The sequence below is a fragment of the Epinephelus moara genome, chromosome 1 (assembly GCF_006386435.1).
Source record: "Epinephelus moara isolate mb chromosome 1, YSFRI_EMoa_1.0, whole genome shotgun sequence".
NCBI classification, from domain to species: Eukaryota; Metazoa; Chordata; class Actinopteri; order Perciformes; family Serranidae; genus Epinephelus; species Epinephelus moara.
Genome location: NC_065506.1, coordinates 46447577 through 46472663, shown reverse-complemented (window position 1 = coordinate 46472663; position 25087 = coordinate 46447577). Strand labels below are relative to the sequence as shown.

The window sequence follows — 25087 nt, the reverse complement described above, 5'->3', positions numbered from 1 at the left end:
AAAGGAGTTTAGTTTGCGTTGACAGAGCCGCTGCTGACAATCCGGTCTCACTTTGAAGACGTCGAATACTGACGCTTTGTCAGTGACTTCCAGTGCCAGACACCAACCAGAAAGCTGTCTTTTCACGTCAGCATGGACGGTCACATTATTCTGTAATGGTGCCCAGTGGCACCAGAGGGAAATGCAGCTGGGCAACAAGGTAAATTAAGGGGTAGGGTAGGTGGGAGGATTGGCCGATGGATCCAACAACCATCGACTTTCACCCGTGAGGACAGTGTTCGCTACCCATATGACCCTGAAGCCAAACCCTCTTCTTTTGTCCTAAACCCAACCTCATGCTTTTGTTGCTTGACGTAACCACGTTCATTTATTGTTGAAGGAAAAAAACGTCAATTAGCGGTGTTGTACCAACGCGAAGGAGCAGTGGTTCTACTCCGAGCTGCTTCCCAATGCCTGAGCTCCTCCCCCTATCTCTAAGGCTGAGCCCAGACACCCCACAGAGGAATGCTTGTTTGCATGACCTCATTCTTTCGGTCACTACCCAGAGCTCATGACCATAGGTGAGAGTTGGGATGTAGATAGACCAGTAAATCGAAAGCTTCGCCTTCACCACAACAGTCCGGTGTAGCGACCACATCACTGCAGATGCCGCACCAAACCGCCGATCCATCTCATGCACCATTTTACCCCCATTCTTGGACAAGACCCAGAGATACTTGAGCTCCCTCGCTTGGGACAGTAACTCTCTCCCAACCCAGAGGGGGCAATCCACCAATTCCCCTTCCTTCTGTTAGAGATCTGAAATGAAACCAAGTGATGTCTGTTCATTTTTCTTTGCTGATTTTCTTTCTATTCTTAACCCGTTTCTGTCACAGATGACGATGACAGCTTACTTTGCACAGCTTTACATCGAGGCATATACACACAGGCAGCTGCTGACGGAGGAGGAGCACAGCAACGGCAGAGACTATTTAAACTAAACAAGAAAGATCTGACTTTTGATCAGTTTCCATGTCTTTTCAATGCCTTTCGATGTCTTTTCATTTTTAGGTCTCAGATCAAAGTGAGCAATCAGAGTGTTGAAAGAGGGAGATGGGGCTTTGGCTACTTTGGAGACTGATTTCTGGAAGATCCATCGGCTTGTTGTGCCAACTGTTTTGTAGCAACCAGGCCAGAAAGAAGCGAGTAGTCACAGTAAGGCAAATGATGACATTCTTGCCAGTGTCATTTGAGGAAAGATATGGGAAAATGAAATCAAGGTTGGAAAATGACTGTAGTTATGCTTTCTGCCACAGTCATGCTATATCGAGGTCATACACTGTTTTCAGCCGTTCACTTGTGTGTGCTGCTTAATGTAGGAGCTGTGTATTATTAGCTGCATGGTAATCATTTTCCCAGAGCTGAAGGAGAATCCAGCCTGTGTCTCCAGTAATGCCAGAGGGACAAGGGGCCAAAATAAGGTACAAGTCTGCTGGCTGCCACTAATACACCCGCTGACCTGCCTGCTGGCCTCGGAGCTGACTGGGACAGAGGTGGGTAAATCCAACTAAACTCAAACTCTGGACTCCAGAGCTGGAAAGTTTTAAAAGCCAGGCATCTGGCCAAGTAATTATTGAATCGCTGGTATTCTTCAGCAACTACATTAGACTTAGGGGGCTTTTACATCAGGGACCCGGGCCTGGATCTGAGTACGGATGACCCTAAAGTCCAGCTCGTTTGATTAGTGTGAAGACTGTGCCGTACCTGGGCACGGTAGTCCGATCTGTGCCCAGGTCCACATGAAAAGGTGGTCTTGAGTACAGTTCATGTGTAGTCCAGTAAAGTATACATTTGGTGTGATCACAGACATGGTCTGCTATTTAACGTGATTACAAGGAGTTATTAACTGGCTGGTATATACACAGTCTCAACTGAATACTGACGCCTCAATATCAGATGGTAGCGCAGCGCACCGTGGGCAGACCCATATCTGGCTTAACTGCCACCTTCGACCTGCAGTCGGAGCTCTGGTGGCAGGTGTAGATCTCCATGCTCGACAGCAGTGGATCCTCTTCCTGCAGGGAGCAGAGCTATGCGCCCAGTAGGATGGGTGGATAGCTTCAAATACCTTGGTGTCCACATCACTGTAGGTCTGACCTGGGTGCTGCATACTGACGCAGTGGGGACAAAGGCAAGGCACAGACTGTTTTACCTAACCCCCAAATTCCACCAGATGTGTGTTGGTTACGTCTGCGCGTTTCAATTCTAGTCAATGTGTGTTCTTCCACCGGTTGCGGCTGTGCTGCGTTCCAGCTCCATCAAAGCTGCGGCGCTCCGGAGCCCTCTGCAACAGTACTTCTATTTTTGCCGGACGCCGGAGCACAACGCAGCAATTCAGCACAGAGCAGATCGTGCGGGGCAGGAAGTTGTGCACAGAAACAAAATAAAACATCCGGTTTATTTTCAAAATAAAATACACAGTGTTCACGGCGGATCATATTTCCCTGCACTACACCTTGAAAACGTCATAATGGGCGGAGGCAGGCCTGAAGTCAACAGGTCAGAGGTTTTCAGACGTCATTTCACCCCGTTGACACCATGGACGAGGAGATGTTAATCATGGAGGTGCACCCAGATGTCTCCCTACTACTCTGGTTTTGTGGTTCTGTTTATAGAAACTACATCATGTTATATCACGCGATTATGTGTTTATAGAAACTACATCATGTTATATCACGCGATTATGTGTGAATTTGCGAGATCTCGTGGGATCCTCGTGACTCCCGCTGTCCAGCGGAGCTGCACCGCTCTGCGCAGCAAATGCAGACGGTGGGTGTTGACGGACAGCGGACCAGTGGAATTCCGGCGTAAGACACCTGAGGAAATTCTGGGTATCCCCTCAAATACTAAGAAATTACTACTCCTGCCCCATCGGGAGCATCCTGACGGAGATAATCACTGCCTGGTATGGAACCAGCACCAAACAGATCCACAAGGCCTTGCAGAGAGTGTATCATTTAGCTGAACACACTATAGGTGCTGCTCTACCCTGCATAAAGGACGTGGAAGGAGATATATGTTTCTTTTGTGTTCCAAAGCCCAAATCAAATCATTTTTGCCATATACTTCATATATCCTGACCTTTTTTTGGGGGGTGTGGGAAGGGGATCTTGTTGTTACTGTATTTCTTCTCTTTTTTGTCGCCTCGTATGTGTAAAGTGCACATTGAAAAAACTCAAAATAAAATAGTAAAAACAATAAAATAACCAAAAACCCACAACCCGACTCAGTTGGAACTCATGGTGTGAGCACAGCAGAAGTGAAATTAGAGCGGGAGACAAGGTGGCGCTCCACATTTTTAAAAAGTCTGCCCTGCTCTCCATCCAAATATCCTTCCACTGGCAATACCCACTCACTCGTGCTCTGCAGCTAAGTCGATGTGACGTATCATCCGCTGTGCAGAAGATTGTGGGTCAGAATAGCCAGAAAAGCATGCTGGCTTGCACACTGCAAACTCTGCAGTGGATGTAGTAGAACATTCTGGTATTTTTGGCAAACTGCATTTGACATACTATGTATTGGGACATACTAAATCTTTTTCTGGCATGCTACATAGTGAGGTAGTATGGGTGCTGGAACACACAGAGTGGTTTGGGCTAAAATAACTACTTGGTTCTGGTTAGTTAAAGATCATGGTCATGGTTAAAATATGTTGCTGTTTTTATAAATACTTAAAAATAATTAATAATGATCTATTAGCTGAATGGTGACAATAATTACCTAATACAAGTGACTCTGTGAGGACTAAAATACTGAAAAGTTCACAAACATATCTCTCAGCTAACATGTTGAATCACTGATGCATTTTTTTCAGCCAAAGATACATTAGTGTTGCTATAAAGGTCTGTCCCTGTACCCAGGAGCCACACAGTCTACTCGCGTTTCTTCACCAGCCCAACCACCAGCTCCAGTCTGACTGCATGTCTTATTGTGTTTACTCAGTAAGGTAGAGCTTGTTTTGGATGGCCAAATATGGCTTATAAATCAGTCTACAAAGGAACAGCCCTCTGCAAAAGTCCCAAACCCTCTGACTGCACTCCCAGCTGTAATCCCAGTGTTTATTCAAACCGACGCAGGCAGTTCTGTTTAGTTTTCCTCTGAAATCCATCAATGAACTTCATTTCCAAGTTATTCTTACATGGTAGGGAAAATGATTTACAGTTTTAGAATTTATGGTTCATTCTCAGTGCAACATTTCTGCTCTCTGTGCATGTAGAAAGTACAGAGGGAGTTTGCTGGTGATATTGGAACCACCTGCTTGGTGTGTATGTCGAAAATTACTGGGTCGAATTCTAAGAACTGCAAAAGTAATTAAGGCGCTGGTTGTCTGATCCTTATCTCCTGGTTTCTGGGTCTGACTGCTGACATCAGCTTTGATGTTCTAAGGCCTTTTTCCTCCCTTCTTTCAAATCTCATTAAGCTGTGGAAAAGAAACATGAGCTCCTGTTCCCTGCTCATTGGGTGCTGGCAAACGCAGCAGAATCATTGAGATACGCTCCCTGATTGCGGTGCAGCACCTAATAGTGCTACCAAACCCCAAATTTCCACCCAATTTAGTCAAGTCAATTTTCATACATCACAAATTTGCCCCAAGGAGCAGTTTACTGTTGATATTTTGTAATTAATCTCAGTTTGAAATTAAACTCTGGACTTCGCTGAATTTTAAAGCATCACCAGTGACCTGGATATGGAGACGACAGGTCATCTGAGGCAAGCTGGGAAGAGCTCTACCTGCTGGCAGCTGGAAAAAGTGTAGTGGCTGTAGTGGTACTAAGAGTAGTATACTAATTCTGAATTAATGCATGACATAAAACATTCACAGATGCCTCTGTTATTTATCATTAATTAACAATTTAAGCTCAGTGGCTGGATAAAATAGCTTTAAAAAGGTTAGGGTTAGGGTTAGGAAAAGATTATGTTTTGGCTTCAAATACCCGGTTTGTGGAACACAATCCCCACAGGAAAAGCAGCAATGGATCTGTAAAAAACAACCACTTCTGGGGCTACTATCCCAGCAGAAAATGCAGCAATGTCTTGGTAAAAATAAACAACTATTCGCAGCACTATCCTTGCTGGATAAACACTGATGGGTTGCTACATAACACCCACGTTTGGAGCCTAAAAAGCTGCTGCAAAAAAAGATAGATTGCTATACAACCTAGAAAGCCAATGTTAAAACAAACAGGGCGCTACAAAACCCCAATGTTGGGAGCCTAAAATGCAGCTGAAAAAACACTGATGGGTCACTTCAAAACACGTACTACTGGAGCCTAAAAAAGCTGCTAGAAAACACAGACAGGTTGCTATTAAACACACACGTTTGGAACCTAGAAAGTCAATAGAAAAAATGCATATGGGTCACTATGAAACATCCATGATTGGAGTCTAAAAAGACACTAAAAAAAAACAGACAGGTCATGACAAAACACCCAAGTTAGGAGCCTAATAAGCTGCTGCTGGAGAACACAGACGAGTCGATACAACACACCCACGTTTGGGAAAACATTAATGGGTTGCTACAAAACACCAACATTTGTAGCCTAAAAAGCCGCTGGAAAAAGAGCTATGACTCACTAAATCAAAACTGGGTTTTGACCCAGTATCCACCATGCCCTCCAATGTTATAATCTGATAAAATACATATCAAATGCACAAATCTATCTATCTATCTATCTATCTATCTATCAGTGGTCATTCACCTGGCTCACTTCATAACTGCACAATTCATCCCCATATACATCACTATCATTCATACGTGTGATACAGAGATCAAGGTTAAACTGGGCACAAGCACAGAGAGACCTTGGGCGTCCAGCCGGAGCGGCTCCTCACAGTAGTTTGATTTTTCATGGTCTGAGAGCTTTCTATGTGGCTCGTGACCTCGTTGTGTCTCACCTTGGGGGGCATGGCTCAGGGTTACAGATGCGGATCATCACTGGCGGCCTGCTGGATGAATCACACAGAGAGTCCTCCACCTCCTCACCCTGCTTCCTGTTAACACACCTCACAACGGCTGTCTGCTTCCCTGGGCAGAGGACACAGACAAGTACCAGTTGGACATAAACTGACAATAGGTATGGACAGACGAGTTCAGAGCGTTATCACTGCCAACATCCTTTTCAGAAACCTCACCAGCAGCACATGTAGCTGAGCAGGCAGTGAAGCCCCTGTAGTCCCAGCTGTGCAGCTCCTCTGTCTGTGTGTCAGGGGCCCCGTGGTCCTGGAGGCCTGCAGAGATGCCTGGAACTTTGGTACACGGCCCCTGGTTGCAGGGCCTCTCCAGCTGGGGTCTGTCCTCACCACACTCCTCCTCTGGAAGATCCACCTCAGTCTTGGTGAATGACAGCAGCACCCTGCACTTCACCTCCCGATTCTGCCTGCCAGGCCCACAGGTGGCGCTGCAAGGTGACCAGGGCCCAGGTACAAATCTAAACAGAGAGGTAGAGGACAATATGTACTCACAAAGAGCCATAAACCAACACATTTTTGTTGGACATAAGTTTTACATTTAGGAGCCAAACAGCACTTAATCTGTAGGTGAAAAGATTAACAGTAATCACAGAGTGTGCATGTTGAGATAACAAAGAATGTTAGAAATGTGGATATGAAACACTGGAGCATGGAGCCCTTTAGAAATGCTATACCAGAATTTCAGTCTTCCTACATAGAGGAGGCGGGTCACTTAGGGCATGTGGGGCAAAGTCTCACCTGCTGGCAGAATTCTGGATTATTACATGACATAAAAAAAATAATTATTATAAATAAATAATTATTTATCATTTTTCTACAGCTTAAAATCAGTGTCTGGATAGAATAGTTTGAATAGTTCAAATGATCTTTAAATTTCACTCGGCCCAATTTTAGGATAGCTCCACATCTGCAATGTCAAGTCCCCCGAGTGCAGAAAAACAACAATCAGCATGCCCAAAGTCTTTAGTAATGAAAGCTGATAGCACAGATTTAATGATTGTCCTTTGTCCCGCCGCATTTTGGTTGGCTCTTTCCCCAAGTACTGTTGTCATAATTTGCTCGTAGTTGGCAGAAGTTACCATTTCTTTTAAAGACGAGACAAACTGCTGTTACCATGAACGATGTCAGGCTCAGCTCACATCCCAGCTACATCAGCTGATCTCAAGCAACCCAATCAACTGATGCAGCAGCTGATTGATGAAGGAAGTCAGCAGATAGATCACATGATTCCTTTCTATGCAACCAATTGGCGAATCTCATTCAGGGCGCCCTGTTTAAACTGCTCTGGCCTGCCTACTGTTGCTGCTTCCTCTGCAAGCTGCTTTGCAACCTGCCTCCACCCCAGCTCCTCCTTTTCATGCTGTGTCTGACTTATCAATGTCATTTCTGTTTGTCATTGATGCTGCTCTGTTCTGTTCCCAGGGGTCTTTGCTGCTGCTCTCCCTGCCTTAGGCTTTCCATGGAGGCGCATGGAAGGGCAGAGAGGTGTGCTCTCTCTGTCTTAGGCTTTTTGTACAGGCCCAAGGGAAGTTAGAGAGGCCCCAGAACAGAGCCATACCACCAAATATAACACTGCAAATGGAAATAAAGTTTTCTCTGACTAAAGTGAAATGATCATGTTTAAAACAAGCTTGTCTAAGAAGACGCATTTTGCTTCCATGTGTGTTTTTTGGAGGGGGTGGTAACTTTCAGAAATCTCAAGCAACTTTCTGACTGGATCACCAAACATTAAAGACGCAGGACTTGCTTGCTCTGCAGAGCAAACAGAGCTACCCAAATTGACAGTACATTCAAATAAAACACACTTTATTTTGAAGTACAGTGAATTTCTGGCACAGAGCTTTTACTCTGAAGTGCTGTTCCCTGCTGAGTGAGTGACTGACAGACAGCTACATGACAGAGACAGCAAACAAACTAAATGACATGGTTAAATGCAAGTATGAGGCCTTCATCTCTGAACGGAGGTCACTCAGAGCAAACTGCTGTTCTGTTGCAGTTTTGGCATCATGTCTTACTTTACCTTCAGTACACTTTACTTTGCCCATTATCTGGTTCTAATATTCATCTTCTTCTTTAGGCAAATTTTAATCGTGAGTAAAGTTAAGTGCTGGGATCTTCAAGTGTCCAACATTTTAAGTGCAGTGTATTCTTACTTTTCAACACAGTTGATATCTTGACTAGGCTGAAAACTTAATTTGCTTCAGCTCACTATGTCTCTTCCCCTAACCCCAAAACTCCAGCTGCTTTATCCTGAAGCTGCTGACTGGCAGATGCACCAGAGGTAATGTGTGACAGTGAGCTTGTTAGAGCAACTGAGCAGAGGTGAGCCGAGAGATAGGTTCCCTGGAGGTCAGACTTTCTGCAGGGCTCTCCTGACAGGAGGTGGAATATGTTTAGACAGTGAAAAGTAGGCTCAAGCTCAGTCACACAGATTTAAAAAGCTGTATAAATAAGCTGAGAAACAATTCCATTTGTCTGTCGTGTGCACATTTAACACATAAATACAGATTTCCACCCTTATTAACACGCAATCTATTCTTTTTAATTTTGGTTCTGCCCGCACGGTGATCAGATTTTGATATGTGCATTACGTCAAGACAGGCTTTGCAGGAACTCTTGAGGGACCTCAATGAAGTTAAATGGGTCACATGACATCAGAGACAAAAAAAGAAAAAACAACGCAATAACCCTTATTAGCATTCGGCTACCCCGTCGTGCACATCGTAGCGATCCCTTGAGAGTTTCCAGAGGCGATGCAGCTGTATCGGCTCTACTTATTTTTCTCTTTCCAGAGGGAGGGCATGTCTGTTCCTTGTTGAGAGGCACTTTGAAATAGCAGGAAGAAGTGGAGGTAGGTGACCTTGCAATATGTTGGGTGGATTGTTTTCTTAAGAACGTTGCCAAATTGCAATGGTGGCATTTTACACCTGACTGAGTTCTGATCACAATGTGACCTCCCGCAGATCGCGTTCCATTTGCACTACATTCAGCATGCATTTATCTTCACTCACAGTTCAAAATGGGTCAACCTGAGCAAAAAACACTCAAAGCCTTTATGGGTCTGCTTCATAGAAGACAAAGGAAAAGGAGAAACACTGGAGGAAAATAACAGAAAGGACTGTTTCTGGAGAGTTCAGTCAGAGGCTGAGCTGAACACAAACGTACACAGGCACACTCTTATATACACAGTTGGTGCATTGTTACTATAGCTTACAGCAAAGGTCTGTGCTATATAGTCCAAGGTCCATCTCACGGCACTGTACAGTTGGTACATTGGTTGTTTGGGGCAAATAAACACAAAAGGTTGCGAGGTCAGACTCATGGAAGTAGCTACATGCCCATTAGCCCACAGCGTCATTAACAGGCGGCTCGCTCAGTGTGTGACGTGCACTTGGAGATAAAATATAGGCCTATATTAATGAAGGTTCATTAGTACGGTTTTGTATTTCTCTGTAATGTAGCACAGTGTTAACAATGTTACTGATACTATTCTTTCTCACACCTTCAACTCAAACCACCAAAATATATCATTTAATCATTAAATTAATGTCGGAAACATGCAGCCAACAAGTCGACTTATGGCCCTAAATGACGACTACTGGTCGACTTGGAAAATTCTTAGCCATAACTCAGACTACAAACTGACTCCAAATAGAAATCTAAATGCTTCCAATACCAAACTCTTGTCTCGTCTCCTACAGATTGTACAAACATAAGCAGATATCTATTTACAGAGATTAAGCGACATGCTACAATCTTCTCAGAGCCCTCCTTCAAACTTACCGGGGCTGTGTGTTTGATACTCCGTTAAACTAGATTGATTTATGTTGGCTTATTCCTTTAGCATGCGGGGTAACTACCAGAGCTGAGCTTCACATGCTCATCAAATTAATGTGGCTTACACAAGATTTGCCTGGATGCATGTGATGGAGATTTACTGGGGCCTGCTGTAGGTGTGTGTGTAAAGTGTTTGAGGTGTGTGTGAGCTCTGAGAGCTGATGGATCCCAGGGAGGCTATCAGAGCTGACCAGGCCCAGAGCAGCAGGCAATAATCACATGCTTATCATCAGCCACGGAAGGAGAGGAAACAGAGCCGGACAGATTCACACAGCCCTGGATAAGCTGGGTGTGTGAGAGTGTGTGTGTGTGTGTGTGTGTGTGTGTGTGTGTGTGTGAGTAAAGGGCCTGAAAAATGTTTGATATACATGAATGCAGAGCGCATATGTACTGCGTAAAAATATACAGCCTCTTTCAGACATGCACATGCACAATTTAACATGTCAGTCTCTTGTCTGAATATCAGCACTCTGGTCACATTTATGTGAAAATCAATGACAATCTTTCAGGTCGAACATGAACATTTCCGTGTCACTTTTAACGTGGCACAAGTCTGAATTGGACATCATCAGATTAACGTCATGGTTAAACATGCAGAGAAAGAGGAAGACAAATGCACGTCTTGTCTGCTTCCTAAAATCTGTGTAATAAATGTGTTATTTTAATCTTAGTTGTGGATCCATTCTCAATTAACCTCAAGTGATTCGCAAAGGTGTCAAGTTTGTAAAAAAACACACTTTATTTTTAAGTACAGTGAATTTCCAGCACAAGTCTTTTATTTTGAAGTGCTGTTTCCTGCTGTAGAGTGAGTGACTAACTGACAGCTACTTGAGAGAGACAGCAAACGCGTTCAACGACACAGCAAAACACAAATATGACACTGAATATATTAAACTGTGTGGACCCTGAAGTAATGACTAAGGAGAAATCTGGACCCTGTGGAAGGACCACTGCACCACAGACTGTATAAAACAGGCAGCTGAGTTTGATCTCTAATATTAAATGGATATATTTTAGTCATTATTGGGAGCTGGGGCGAGCATCCCTCACATTTAAAATGATAATTAATGAAGGTTTTAATGACAAAAAAAGTTTAAAATCCATCACAAAAAACTTCCTCCTTCTGATCAAACATTAAGTCACCTCCTCTCACTCTCTCTCTCTCTCTCTGTGCGCCGTCTCACACACCAGGGGTCAAACACTGCACATACATGGAGTTCATGTCATAGATGTCCTGTCATGTTTGAGTGAGCAATTACATAAATGTCCTCCATGTCTGATTGACAAAAAGCCATCACTTTAACAGATAGGTGAAGCCAGCAGTGTTCATGTCTGAAAAGGGCTTGTGACACAATCTTTCTGACAAACAGAAACTCTACAACCTTATTTATCACCTGTAGAAGATGCATACAAAACCTGTTGTCATTTATCTGATACAGTGTGATGTCTAAACAGCCAGTCCAGTGATGACACGAAAACTGAAGAAAGACTTTATTTAATGCAGCATTATTGCCTCAGGTGTTTTATTTTTTCATTTTTAATCAGTACTTTATGAGCACCAGCAATTCCCTTCTTTAGTTTTCTGCACTCCATCTAAAACATTGTGTGTGCATCACTCTAAGTCAAGGTACCATTAAAGGGATAGTGCACCCAAAAATGAAAGTTCAGCCATTATCTACTCACCTGCCGATGGAGGCTCAGGTGAAGTTTCAGAGTCCTCATGTCACTTCCGGAGATCCAAGGGGAGAGTGGGTAGCAGCACAACTCCACCTAATGGAGGCTGACGGCACCCCAGATTAAAACGTCCAAAAGCACATAATTGAAGCCCCAACATAAAAAGTTGTTTGGAAAAATGTCGGGGCTTCAGGACACTTGTATGGAGATATTTTGTGGTTTCAATTTCACTTTTTATGTCGGGGCTTCAATTATGTGTTTTTGGATGTTTGAATCTGGGGTGCCGTCAGCCTCCATTAGGTGGAGTTGTGTTGCTACCTCCTCTCCCCTTGGATCTCCGCAAGAGATGTGAGGACTCTAAAACTTCACCTGATCCTCCCTCGGCATATGGGTGAGTAGATAATGGTTGCGTTTTCATTTTTGGGTGCACTGTCCCTTTAAGGGTGTAGCTGTTCCTTTACACCCCTACGAAATGGTGTTTCTCTTAGTAGGATGGGTCCCCCCAAGGAAGGATCCTACAGAGGCCAAGCAAGAGTCCTTCCAAGCATTCAATCAACACACATTGGAACAGGCTAGTGAGTGTCCCCAGGTGTGTGTCATTAACCCTCTGGGGACTGAGGGGGTTTCAGGGTACTGTGATAATTTTGGCACTCTCTAATGTTGTCGTACAATTTGAACAAATGTAAGCAGTATTGTCAGAATCACATGGACACTTAGCGCTCCGTCACTAGTGTAAATGATTCATTTACAAACTTTTATGTTTTATACGAATCCTGCCGAGCTCCACTGGCACAGATTTCATTAGTGTCCTCCACTGAGGATACACACATGCATCTTTGAAAATTCTCTGAGGGAAGGACTCTGTCCTCTGTATAATTTGAAGGATCCTTGACATTGGAACAGTCCTTAGACGGGATCTGATGACGTAACATCTTTGAAATTCATAAATTCATTTAAGGATCCTTCCTTGACTTTGAGAAACACCTAGAGACTTCCTTAATTGCACCCATGTCCCTCAGTCTGTTCCTTGCATCTTAGACCCACCCCTGAAGATGAGGGGATGCAAGAAAAAGATGCGAGGAGAGGAGTCGAGGAAACTAGACGTCCTGTCCTTTGAGCCGTCACAGCTGAATCAGCTGTCAGTCAGATTTTACAGCTCTGTGGTGAGTTCACATTGCATTTGTGTGCACAGACAGTGTCTTAAGTGTAAAAATTGTAATTATGTATTAAAAAAAAATCACTTTTAGGGTGTGTGAGAGAGTGTGTGTACTCACGTGGGGTCCTCTGTCGCAGTGTGCTGTTCCTCTAGTTCGTGGGCTTGTTTTAACCAGGGCACCTTGGCCTCCACTGGCAGGGACTCTGACAGAGAGACAGAAAATTAGTTACACTCCAGTCATCCCAGTGTGACAACAGTGATCAGAGCCTGGATTCATCAAGCACCTCAGAGTGGGAAATTGGTTCTAACTGGACCTAACTGGTTTCTCAACCTGGGAGAGTCATCATGTCTGCAGCAGGATTCAGAGCTGTCCTCGCAGGAGCTCCCAGCAGGAGGTGAGTGACAGAGCAGAAATGAGTAGGCACGGACAGACTGCATATAATATAGAACATCTGATGAATAACGACAACACCAAGATATTGATTAAAACCGCTGCTAAATTATTTGTGCCTGAGTTAATTGCTCCATCCACTCGGGAGAAAATGAGCTCATTTACATGAGAAAAAAAGTGGCTTGATTGAGCTCATTTCACTTCAAACCTCCAGTACTGGGCGCATTTAACGATTTCCTCTCTAGTAAATGTGATTTTAAAAAAAATAAAATGCAAATTGTGAGCTTGCAGGAAGTCATTAGTCAAAACAAAGTTGGGAACAAATTGTCAGTCAACAGACAACACAGTATCAACAGTATCATAGTTAGTTCTGGATGCATGGCACTCGAGGCTGTGGCCAATTGTTGCCTGGTTATGCATGATGCACAGAAATAGCTTTTCTCAGTCGACACTGGCAGCATTTGAAAACTGTGTTTGTGTGCTGTGCTGGGTAACAACCAAGACTGTCAAATCAACCATAATAAGGGACTGTATGAAAATGATTTAAGTGGGGAGAGAAAATGTTCATGTCTGACTGAGAGAAAGATTTGCTGGCGAGTGACCATGTGGGATAACATCCACCAAGTTGGTATTAAGAGCTACTCAATGCACAGCACATTACATACAACTAATGTTCCAAATTATTGGCTTAATATCCACGATCAGCATGTTTCCTCACACTTTACTGAAAGCTACAGTTGGTAACTTTTATATAAATAATTCTTTGTCATGTTTGCTAAAACTGTCACTACATCCAGACCAGGGATAGGTACCGAAACCTGGTATTACATGAGCCCCTGGGGCAAAATGATCAGAGGCCCTTTTTAAATAGGAGATGTGCAAATTTGCAGGAAAGCCCAATCAGTCTTTTTTCAGCATTGGCAGTATAAAAACAAAATTGGGGAGTGCAGCAAAATGCCGCCTACCTACTTTTGTTTATACAGAATGTGCCTTTTTCGGGGCAATGGGGGGCGTGAGCAAGTAACAAAACGTGTAGCTCAGCGTGTGACGTAAACAGTGACGTGGGAGGGAAGCCGCGGCTGGTCAGTCCTTCGGCGATTCTCTCGTAAGTCGGCCCGTTCTTCACCGTCCCCGTCATCTGACGGTTAATGGCCTCTTCGTTTGCGAGGACAAGGAGGGCGCGCAATTCCTTGTCTCCCCAGTTGCTCATCTTTACAGTGTCTGTCAGGTTTGTGTTTCCCTCTTGCTACTAGCTGCTCGCTAATTCCTGCTATCAGCTGTTTCCTGTTTATCCACCGCCAGTGGGTCGCACGTGCGGCGCCATCAACAGCTCCTCCCACAATCAATCAATCAATCAATCAATTTTATTTATAAAGCCCAATATCACAAATCACAATTTGCCTCACAGGGCTTTACAGCATACGACACCCCACTGTCCTTAGGACCCTCACAGCTGATAAGGAAAAACTCCCCAAAAAAACCCTTTAATGGGGGAAAAAACAGTAGAAACCTCAGGAAGAGCAACTGAGGAGGGATCCCTCTTCCAGGACGGACAGACGTGCAACCACAAGTCAGCAACAGCCCCTCCCGTTGCGGAAGGTCGCCTCTGTCTTTTTAATTTAAAAAGGTTCCGCCAATATGTCTACCCTACGAGGCGGAAAATTGGGCGCCTTGGATCAACTCGCCATCCCGCCTCTGTGTGTCTAAACGCTTGCAGCTTGCCGGCAAAACGGCCCAACGTCATTCTGTATTGTGATGTCAGGAATATTATTTATATCGTGACTTTGCTGTTGTAAAAATGACTGTTGCTGCCCTGGAAATAACATTTAGTTTCATTTACAAATAATCCCGTTAAGAATTTATTTGTTTTTAAATGTCTATATTTTTCTAAAAATTCTTTAATTATTTAGAAATGAAAAGAACTTATAAGAACAGTCTTGATCACTGCTCGTGAACTGCAGTTAAACTGTCAAACTAGGCAGTGAATCAAGATTCTGTCACTTTCTCACCTCAAATGTTTTCACAAACAGATTTTAGCACACTGTTTAGCTGTAAAATGAGAAAGACTGTGACCTGGACGGCACGTTGAAAACGGCTGAGCCAAATCAAAGCGTATCGTAGCATGGTGGACTCTTGCAAATGCCATTAGAAGCACTATGAGGGGGCAGAGGAAGATAATTGTTTTCACAGCTTATCTATCTCATGCACTACTGTCAGGATTAGGGATGTCAACGGTTAACTGTTAGTCTGTTAACCGCTGAAAATATTTTTGGCTGGTTACACATGTGGGTGTACAGGTTAATTTTTATACTCTTCTTTGTTTTCTTCATGTTTATTTCATTTTGATGGAACTAACAACTGTGTTTCACTGAAATCTTATTGTATGATTTCATGGGACAAATAAATGCGTCATTGATTGATTTTATTGCACTGCGCACAAGCCGGGTCAGGTGGGAGCTAACGTTAGGTCGTGGCACCACTCACGGCAGATTAATGCTGGCAACACCGCCACGACCCAACAACAACTCGTAGCTCTGTTGGCACCGTTAGCAGTGTTAGCCCGGCTAGTAGCGCTAACACAAAGCTGAAAATGATGCCAAATGCCAAAATGATGATTATTTTCACTGTCAGTTAATCTGTTGATCATTTTCTTGATTAATTATTATTATTATTGTTATTGTTGTTATTATTATATTATTTATTATAATTTGGACTATAAAATGTCAATAAACGGTAAAATCGATCAGTGTTTCCAAAAGCCCAAGATGACGTCTTTAAATCTCGTTTATCCACAATCCAAATATATTCAGTTTAATGTCATTGAGGAGTGAAGACACCAACATTTTTTTCATTTAAAAAGCTAGAATCAAAGAATTGTGATGTTTGTATGTTTTACTATTTCAACTGATTAATTGATCGTCATCATATTAGTCACAGATTAATTTAATTGTTGACAATCGATTAGTCGTTGCAGCTCTACTCACAGGAGAGATTTGTAAATCTGAAGGAAAGAACTCTTCTACCAAAAAACAATTTCCCTTCAGTCTAAAAGTCCCTAATGTTTTTGAACAGTCCCTAATGTTGTGTTTCCTTTTTACACAGGCTCAGAGAGAGCAAAGTGACTGAGTTTGGCCTGAGTCTAAAACAGACTTCTATTATTATGGAAAAAAAGCTCTTAACTGGCATTCAGAGACACGCAGCGCACACGTATGCAGAACCACGAGCTTCTTTGGGAGAGAATGACGAGCTTTTAAAGAATCCAGCAGTTTAATGAGCGGGGATGCTCGTTTGCGGCGGAGGACGGATCATAAATTAGGGCCACATGATGGAGGCTGATGCAAATGAAGGCTGTTGTTTTTATGATGAAGGTGGTGACTGTGGGCATTGAGGACAACACACACACACACACACACACACACACACACACGCCACCACAGCTAATGCGCTCAGCGTGACTGAAAAGAGCCCTGAGTCACAACTGCAGTGCTGTTCAGACCACCATATATCACACACTTGAGGAGAACATACACGTGCACACAGAACCCATGGAAAAAAGAACCATATGAACACATGTTATATTATATTAATGCTCTGCAGTATATAATGTATGTTATTCAGCTTCTACTTTAAATCAACCTGTGGATCAGCATGGTGCTTGTACATATAATGTTTTAGTACTGCATGGTCTGGATATGTAGTTCTGTACCAAATGTACAGTACAGATGTTGCTGCAGTGCTGCTATGTGTTTTTTAGAGTTCAGATAAATAAAGGTATCCAATGAAATGCCAAGTTTTTTATACTGATCTGGAAAAATGTAAAAGCCATATACATATATAAATATATCATATATAAATATACAATGATGAGGGTGTTAAAGTATGGTGAAATAGTAATGAGAAAGAACATAAGATTCCATTTTTCCATATGTGTAGATTTGGGAGAGACACAAGGGACACATCCCCACAATATATAGAGAATACTGTGAAACTACTATTTGCCTAAATCACTGAACTCAACAGGCCTTTAATTTCTTTTACACTTTTTTGATTTTTGAACACTTACAGACTAAAGAGATATAAATAACTTTCCAGGTAATCAAGGTATTGACATATTCAGAGTTTATGACAGCTTTGGCAGAAGTCACCGCTTTTTTCGGTAAATTTCAATAAATTATGGTCTTCTCTGGTGCTCATGGTTTTAGTAAGATGAACTGAACCAAGCTAACGATGTGTAGCATCTCCAGTTTAAATATTATATTTATATGTGCGATCTACACAGCTAACTAACATTAGCTCAAGTGGGTAGCCAACAATGAACTGTTTGGCAACCAGACCAGGCCTCTAATTGAGACAGACCTTTAGTTGTGACAATATGTAGCTACACCAGGCAAGTAAAAGGGACTGGCCGCTTAATTGGGACTAGGGTTTTAATTAGAATTTTACAGTACACGGAGTATGAGTACTAGTCAACCCCTCATCCCTTATAAACATAAAAGTAGCAGGGGACTTTTACTTTGACAAAATCAAAGACATTACACCATAAATTGATGCAGGAAAGATGCAAATTGTTGCATAAAAATTCACAGTAATACAGGAAATTAACTGTTTGACGCTCAAAATATTCTGGTAGAGGACCCCCGCTTTCATATGTGTCCCCCCCAAAAGTTAAAACGAAACTTACGCCCTTTCTTTTGTAAACAGCTTGTGTTCATGCCTCAAGCACCCAGTCGCCAGTTTACAATTACAAGTTTCATACATATCCTATTAACGTCTCTTAAGTAAGGTAGTTTAGGAGCTGACTCTCATCGTGGGGTGCAGGGTAGGGCTGCACGATAATATCAGCATGTCATCGGTATTGGCCGATTTCAGCTTTAAAATGAACTATCAGACACAGCCAACACGATGAATGAATATTACATACATACAATAATACATACAAAGTGTTGTGTTTCTTGTCTATATCTGCCATCTCCATCTCCATGCTAATTCCAACTACAGGAGAGACTTGATGATCAATGAAATTAGCTGGTGAAAAAAGTGGATATATTGATATTGGGAATCGTTATCCGCCAAATAAGTTGTCATATATTGGAATATCAGATATCGGTCAGATAGTGGAGGGGATGGTGGATGGTGTGACCACAGACCACTGCTTAGGATCAACAAACAACAAACCCGGTGATTTTTCTTAAGTCATTCCTGTTGCTTTCAGGCAGCGGACGTGGGTGTTTTTTAGCAATGTGCGGCTGATTTTCCAGCACCTTTTTGTCCTCAAACATAAGTGTTTTGTAGTGACCAGTGGCTGTTTTTCCAGCAGGGTTAGTGCCACAAAAAGTGGCTGTTTTACACTGCGACATTGCTGCTTTTCCAGCAGGATTATGCCCCCAAAACTGTGTATTTTAAGCCAAAACATGATCTTTTCCGACCATAATCAAGTGTTTTTTTGACCACACTTAGCTACACATTAGTGTCGTTGAAACTTAATGTCTCAACATATCTGCTATATAATAATGTGCAAATGTAATGGATCCATGGTTTGCAGAAATGCACAATGAGTTAGCCTTCTGGTCCAAATAAATTCCTCCCTTTATCCAGTAGGAGAATGTTTATATAATAAATAATACAAAAAATAAAGACAATAGACATTTGTAAATGCCTGTCTATTATGGCCTTAGCTTCCTTACAACACACACACACACACACACACACACACACACACACACACACACACACACACACACACACACCGCTCTCTGTCAATAATAAGTGTCCTACCTCTCGGCTTGTGGCAGGCAATAGGGACCAGACAGTCTTCTTTAACGTGAGGTTTCAGTGACGCGTCACAGCCTCCGATGTGCTGCCCACGATGGTCGATGCACAGAACCACACGGTATCGGAGGCCGCGTCCGCACGTCACTGTGCACTGCAGTGGGATGACAACTCACATTACCTCACATATTATACACTTCACAAGCAGCATCAGTCAATTCCAGTGACTGAGGTTGTGTCTAACAGTTATTTTTATTAACGATTTATAAAGTGCTTCGCAAACTTTTTGGCGTGTTACCATTTTAGTTTACTTGTGATCCGACCAGTTTATAAGTCCGTTGTGGTCGTTGAGCCCATTTGAATAGTAATAAAATGAAATGATTCAGTAATGTTGAAGGAATGGAAAAAGACTGTTACAATAAACTCAACTTTGTGTAGCAGAAATATTTTTTTTTCTTTTTTCCTCCTGTGTTAATCATCTCGTTACCCCTCAGATTGATTTTTTCTCCTCCTCTGGGAGTCCTGACCCTCAGGTTGGAAACCACAAAATTAAACTCCAATTATTTTTGGATTAAGTGATTCATCGTTCAGTCTACAAAATTCCAATAGTGGAAATGCTTAGAACAGTTTTCCAGAGTCCAAGGTTAAGTGTTTGCTTTGCTCATAATGTCTGAGCAACAGTCCAAAGCCCAAAGATCTGTCATTTACAACGGTATAAAACAGAGGAAAGCAGCAATCAGCAGCACAGTGGCCAGAATAAAATACTGGGATAGGACGTTTCTGTAAACCACAGATATGCTACATTAAAACATTTCAAATGTGTCATATCAGTGTTTCTAAAGTGATGTAGTTGACAGACCACTGTTTGAGACCAACAAACAATGAAACCTAATTTTAACCAAGACACTGGGACATTTCCAACCGTATGTGGCAACCAAAACTGAGTATTTTTGACAAGAGGTCTGGACATTTCCGACCGTGTTTGTGATGACAAGATGACAATAGAAGGGATCAATAAAACATATCTGACTCTTATTCTGATTAGAGATGTCAAGACATTTTCAGCTGTGATTGTGTCAACTAAACCGTTATTCATTTGTAAGATATCAGGACATTTTAAATTATATTTTTGGCAACAAAACTTGGTATTCTTCAACCAGATGTCAGGACATTTCCAATTGGTTTGTGGCAACACAACTGAGTATTTTTTAACGAGACGTCAGGATATTACTAGCTGTGATTGTGGCGACAAAGCCGGGTATTTTTTAACAAGATGTTGGGACATTATCAACTGTGTTTGTGGCAACAAAACCCAATATTGTTAACGGGACATTGGGACATTTTTAGCTGTGTTTGTGGCAAAACAACTGAGTATTTTTAACATGATGTCGGGACATTATCAGCTTGTTTGTGGTAACAAAACCGTAAAGCTTTAATGTGAGGTTGGGATATTTTCAGCTGTGTTTGTGGTGACAAAACCTGTATTTTTTTGCGAGTTGTCAGGACATTTTCAGCCGAAAAGAAAAAAAAGTATTTTTAAAGAGCTGTCTAACCATGTTTGTGACAACCAAATTGGATATTTTAAGCCAAACATGATGTTTTCCCAACTCTAACCAAGTGGTTCATGTGCCTAAACATAACCACAGCATTGTCACTACATAAAAATTACAATTTAGAGCTTAAGAAACATCAAGTGTTAACATATCTGCTTCATATGAAACATACAAATGTACAAAGGTAGCATAACTGTGGTTTGCAGAAACACACAATGCTACCATTTGATTCTGGCTGTTTGATAACTGATTTAAATGGTTTATTAATTATCATTTTTGTTGCTAATTAATTTTCCGTTGACTTATCGATTAATGTACTCATCATTCCAGCTCTAAAAGTGATCTCCAAGACTTCATTTTTCACAAGTGATAGAGGAACACAAGAGACAAAAGTAAAACTGAAGAGAAAACAGGTGGATTTTATACGTCCAAATAAAACCAATTGGTGCTTTATAATTCAGACTCACTGACCTGTGACCACTCCATGGCCACCCACTGGGGGCAGGCGAAGACGTTGCATATCTGTCGGGTGGTAGGTCGAGGGGAGTGGGTGCACTTCCACTCCTCCACCTGGGAGAACTGTCCGTGGGTGTCCTCCTCCACGCACAGCACGCTGCGATCCTGCCAGCCGCCTCCTTCACCACAGGACACCGAGCACTGGGTCCAGGGGCCCTGCTCCCAGCTGCACACACACAACAGGGGCCAAGCTCACTTAACGCTTTCTCAAAACATTAAACAATGCATTTAACATTTGATGACACTATAGTGCCAGGACCTACATTTAAAATATCTGGATGTTTTTGTTCCTAAAGCAAGTTCATGTTGTCTTAGACCACAGTTTTGATGGAGAGCTGAAGTGGGAGCACAGAGGGAGAGACATGAGGCAGAGATACTGTATGAGGTAAAAGTAACAGGTGCATGCCGGTGTTCTGAGAACAACTGGAGGTTTGTTATTTTAATTTGACCGCTGATTTGGGCTGATCACCAACATGTTGAGCAGCTGCTGCAGCAGCAGTGGCTGTGACACACAGCTTATGGAGGCAATTAAGGTACTTTAAAACCCCTTAGTGCCCAATTTTTGCAATTTGCGTCAAAATCACATTCCCTCTGTGAGCCATAACTCAGACAAATCTGAACATTATCATCACATAGTACATTTTCAGATCCAGTGCGACTTATACATGCAGAAGATCATGTCATTATCAGATGTGCATAAATCCACTTAGAAATAATCAGGGACAATGCTGCTTATATATCTCCAAAACTGATCATTTTAGCCTGAGAATCATCATGTTTTGATTTTTTTGTCAGCATTAAAATCCAGAAATAACAAACTCTTCATGTTGCAAAATACTGCATATTGATAGCAATATGTTTTCATTACTAAAGGCTGGAAAGTTCAAGTAACATCCCAGGAACACTGACACGATCCGCTATCCTTTCATATACAGATAATTGCCCTGTGGACGGGTCGAGGCCAGGGGTGATTGTGTTGATTCTGTCAGAAGGCCCACAGTGTCAGACTTGAAAATAGAGCCGTTAAATATTGGTCAGGACCGTTTCAATGAAGATCTGCTTTAAGGATTTAGGGGCATCTAGTGGTGAGGATTGTAGACCGCAACCAGCTGAAAATTCTCCCGGTTGGGATTCCTTAAGTGTTCACATTATCACTCCGACCTTGTCACATACTGACATATATACCAGGGGCGATTGCTCTGAGACAACAAGGGAGGCTGAACTTCCCCTAAAATTTCATAGAAGAAATGGTCAAATATGCACTACTGAATTTACATTAAAATAAGAATTTACAATGCATTAAACGTGCGTTTAACATCATGACTATGATGTTCAAACGTCAGCTGTTTATCACCAGTTTTCAAACGCGACCTCCCTGTCATACATTCTCGTGTCAGCACGGTGGACGCGGAGCCTCCAAGCATTCCTATGAGACAGCGCTGAGCAGGTTTTTTTCATGCAGCAAAGCGAGACGGTCATTGGATAAATGCGACAAAATCGTCACTTCCAGGGAGGCTCAGCTTCCCTGGGACCTAATGGAGCGGTAGGCGGGAGAGGACGCTCGGTGTCTGCATGATGATTGGAGGAATTGTCTAAAAGGCTGAACCCCTTTGTGATTGACAGCGCTTTGGAAATACACACCGGCACCATCCCATTTCGAGCTCAGTCCCATGAGGATATTTGCGAGTGGCGTCTTCTGACAGAGTGCCGTCCAGAGTTCCTTATTTCCATAAGCGATATAGTTCATTTTCACCGTTTGTACAGAGTTCAGGTGTTTAAACCCATCTGAACATCTTGGTACCCTGTGTGCATTGGTTGTTGACGTTGTGGGATTCCATGTCCATTTCAGTTTGTAACATGCATCATTTGTTTTAAAAATATGCTTCTGTTTTCACAGGAAATGTACAGATTGCGTACAGTCTCTGTAGCATCATGAATTTAAGTTTTTTTCCTTTGACAACAAACACGCATAGTTATGTTTTGCCGACACATGCATGTGGTTGGGTTTAGGAAAAAAGAACAAGGTTTGGCTTTACGATCTTACAGGAAGTGATCACCGGCCTCCTGGTTGAAAGTTTCTTTCTTACTTTTCGCCCCCTTAACTGATGTTGTTGTGTAGCCACATTTCCCCCTGATGCCACCAGGCTCTGTTACAAAAGAACGGTGACCAACCGCATATCATGTCAGTGTGAATGGACAGCCTTTTTGGTCGGTGTGTGACACCAGAAGTCGCTGCCCAAGCACCGCTGTTCCACAACCTCAGAGTGAGACCAGGTTGGATAAATGAAGATCCAGATGTTCAGGAGGTTTTTACTGGGAGACAAATTCACAGAGGTCTCTTCCTCCATAAAACAAACGGACCAGGTGATTTAAACCGGTAAAAACTCAGAGTGAAGCAGTTTATCGCTAAAAATAAAAGTGTTTTGCAGAGGCTATTCGGCTCGTCGTGGAGGGGCTGCGCGAGTGTGGCTGACCTGAAAATGCAAATGGCCCTATCTAGAGCCAGTGTTTGGTTTTTCCGTTCTGTGCTACTGTATAAACATGGCGGTGCAACATGGCAATTTCTATAAACAAGGACTCGCTCCCTATGTAGATACAAACGGCTCATTCTAAGGTAAGTAAAACACAACAGTTCTTATTTTCAGGTGATTATACACCAAAGAAAACAGACTTATTATATTTTATTCCATTTCTGCCAATATATCCTCCTAAATCCTACACTGGACCTTTAAATCACCCAGTATATGATTTTTCACAGCTAATGTCGAGTCCACTTTAAACAAACTTTACAATCAGCAGTCAGTAATTTACCCCATGATACTCCCTCACACACAGCTGGCAGCAGCCTTGCTCCTGTTGCACCTTGTTGCACCATGTAAACATGAATGATAATGCATCGAGATGCTCAACCCTGATATGATTATCTGCATGTTGAGACCTCAAAGACAAGAGCATTAAATCATCAAAAGGACGGCACTCCAATTAAATGATTTCAAAATGCATGGAGGTTTCAGGCAGGCATGGAAACGAGCAACAACAAATGAACCAATAAATCATGGAATCAGACGCCTGTCATAAATTGAAACGAGGCCATTTCCACAATTGTTAAGCTCCCAAAACACAAACCAAGGGCCAGGTTTTTTATACTGTGGACACAAATGAGTATATGTATAAAAACAACAGTGCACTGTTTACAGAGCTATTATCAGACAAACCACAGTAAAAATGTATCCAGTGCAAATAAGTCAGAGATAATCTAGACATACATGCACTGAAACATTTCAACAGTTATTTAACATGTCAGTGGAGATTAAAGTCAAGAGGGCCCTGTGGGGAAAAGCCTCACACCTCCAGTACAGATACACACACACATGAACAAACGCTCTCAGCTCTGATCCAACATGCTATAGAACATATGCTGGTGTGCAGCTGCAGCGCGCCGCACAGCCAAGCACGCCTGAAGGAAATGATGGCTTATTATCGTTCTCTCCCTGTGACAGCAGTCACCACCAATCACACCCGATGGGACCGCTGAGCCAGGAGCTGAGCTCACAGAGCTGAGAACACCACATCTACAGAGCACACAGCCAACTACTTCTGGGACGAATCCTAGAATTAAAAAAAAATAAAATCATATGCAAAACTGGAGCGCTGTCTGTCCCCAACGGAGAAATGAAGTCAGACTGAAGAGGAGAGACGCCTACGTTGATTGATGGGTAATGCTTTACTTTGGGAGACAGCTGCTGTGGAACAGAACTTACTCCGGTTTTGCTCATTCTCCATGTAAAATGGCAGCAGGTTGGGAAAAGGTATTTCAATTTTCTTTTTTTTTTTGGTCTAAGGGACGGTAGAGAAGAATAATCTATTTGCTTTTTACAGTTATGCTGAGGACAGTGTGAGTTTTTCAAAAACTGAAACATCAGGTTCAGTTTTGGCAAAGTGGTGCAGAGTTTGTTTCTCAGAAAGTAATTACAGTTTAGAAGAGAGCTGGCACAACATCAGATTTTCACTGGCAGCACGGTGCTGCAGTGGTTAGCATTGTCGCCTCCCAGCAAGAGGGTTCGAACCTTAGTGTGGGGGGGCCCTTCTGTGTGGAGGTTGCATGTTCTCCCCGTGTTAGCGTGGGAATTTAAAAAATAACGATGATGCTATCAGTCACATTTACCTTTAACATTGTTTATG

At 42.6% G+C, this 25087-nt stretch overlaps 1 protein-coding gene and 1 long non-coding RNA gene across 2 annotated transcripts in view; one reads left to right on the top strand and one right to left on the bottom strand.

Moving 5' to 3' along the window:
- Nucleotides 1–25087, bottom strand: part of adamtsl3 (ADAMTS-like 3) — a 313154-nt gene that overhangs the window by 42456 nt on the left and 245611 nt on the right. The window contains exons 13-17 of the mRNA XM_050052262.1: nt 20861–21071; nt 18843–18990; nt 12795–12879; nt 6172–6467; nt 5935–6064 (exon numbers count right to left, since the gene is read on the bottom strand). Of these exons, the coding sequence (XP_049908219.1) occupies nt 5935–6064; nt 6172–6467; nt 12795–12879; nt 18843–18990; nt 20861–21071 (870 nt within the window). The remainder of the gene's footprint in view (nt 1–5934; nt 6065–6171; nt 6468–12794; nt 12880–18842; nt 18991–20860; nt 21072–25087) is intronic.
- Nucleotides 1–25087, top strand: part of LOC126395578 (uncharacterized) — a 280183-nt gene that overhangs the window by 223841 nt on the left and 31255 nt on the right. The window lies entirely within an intron of this gene.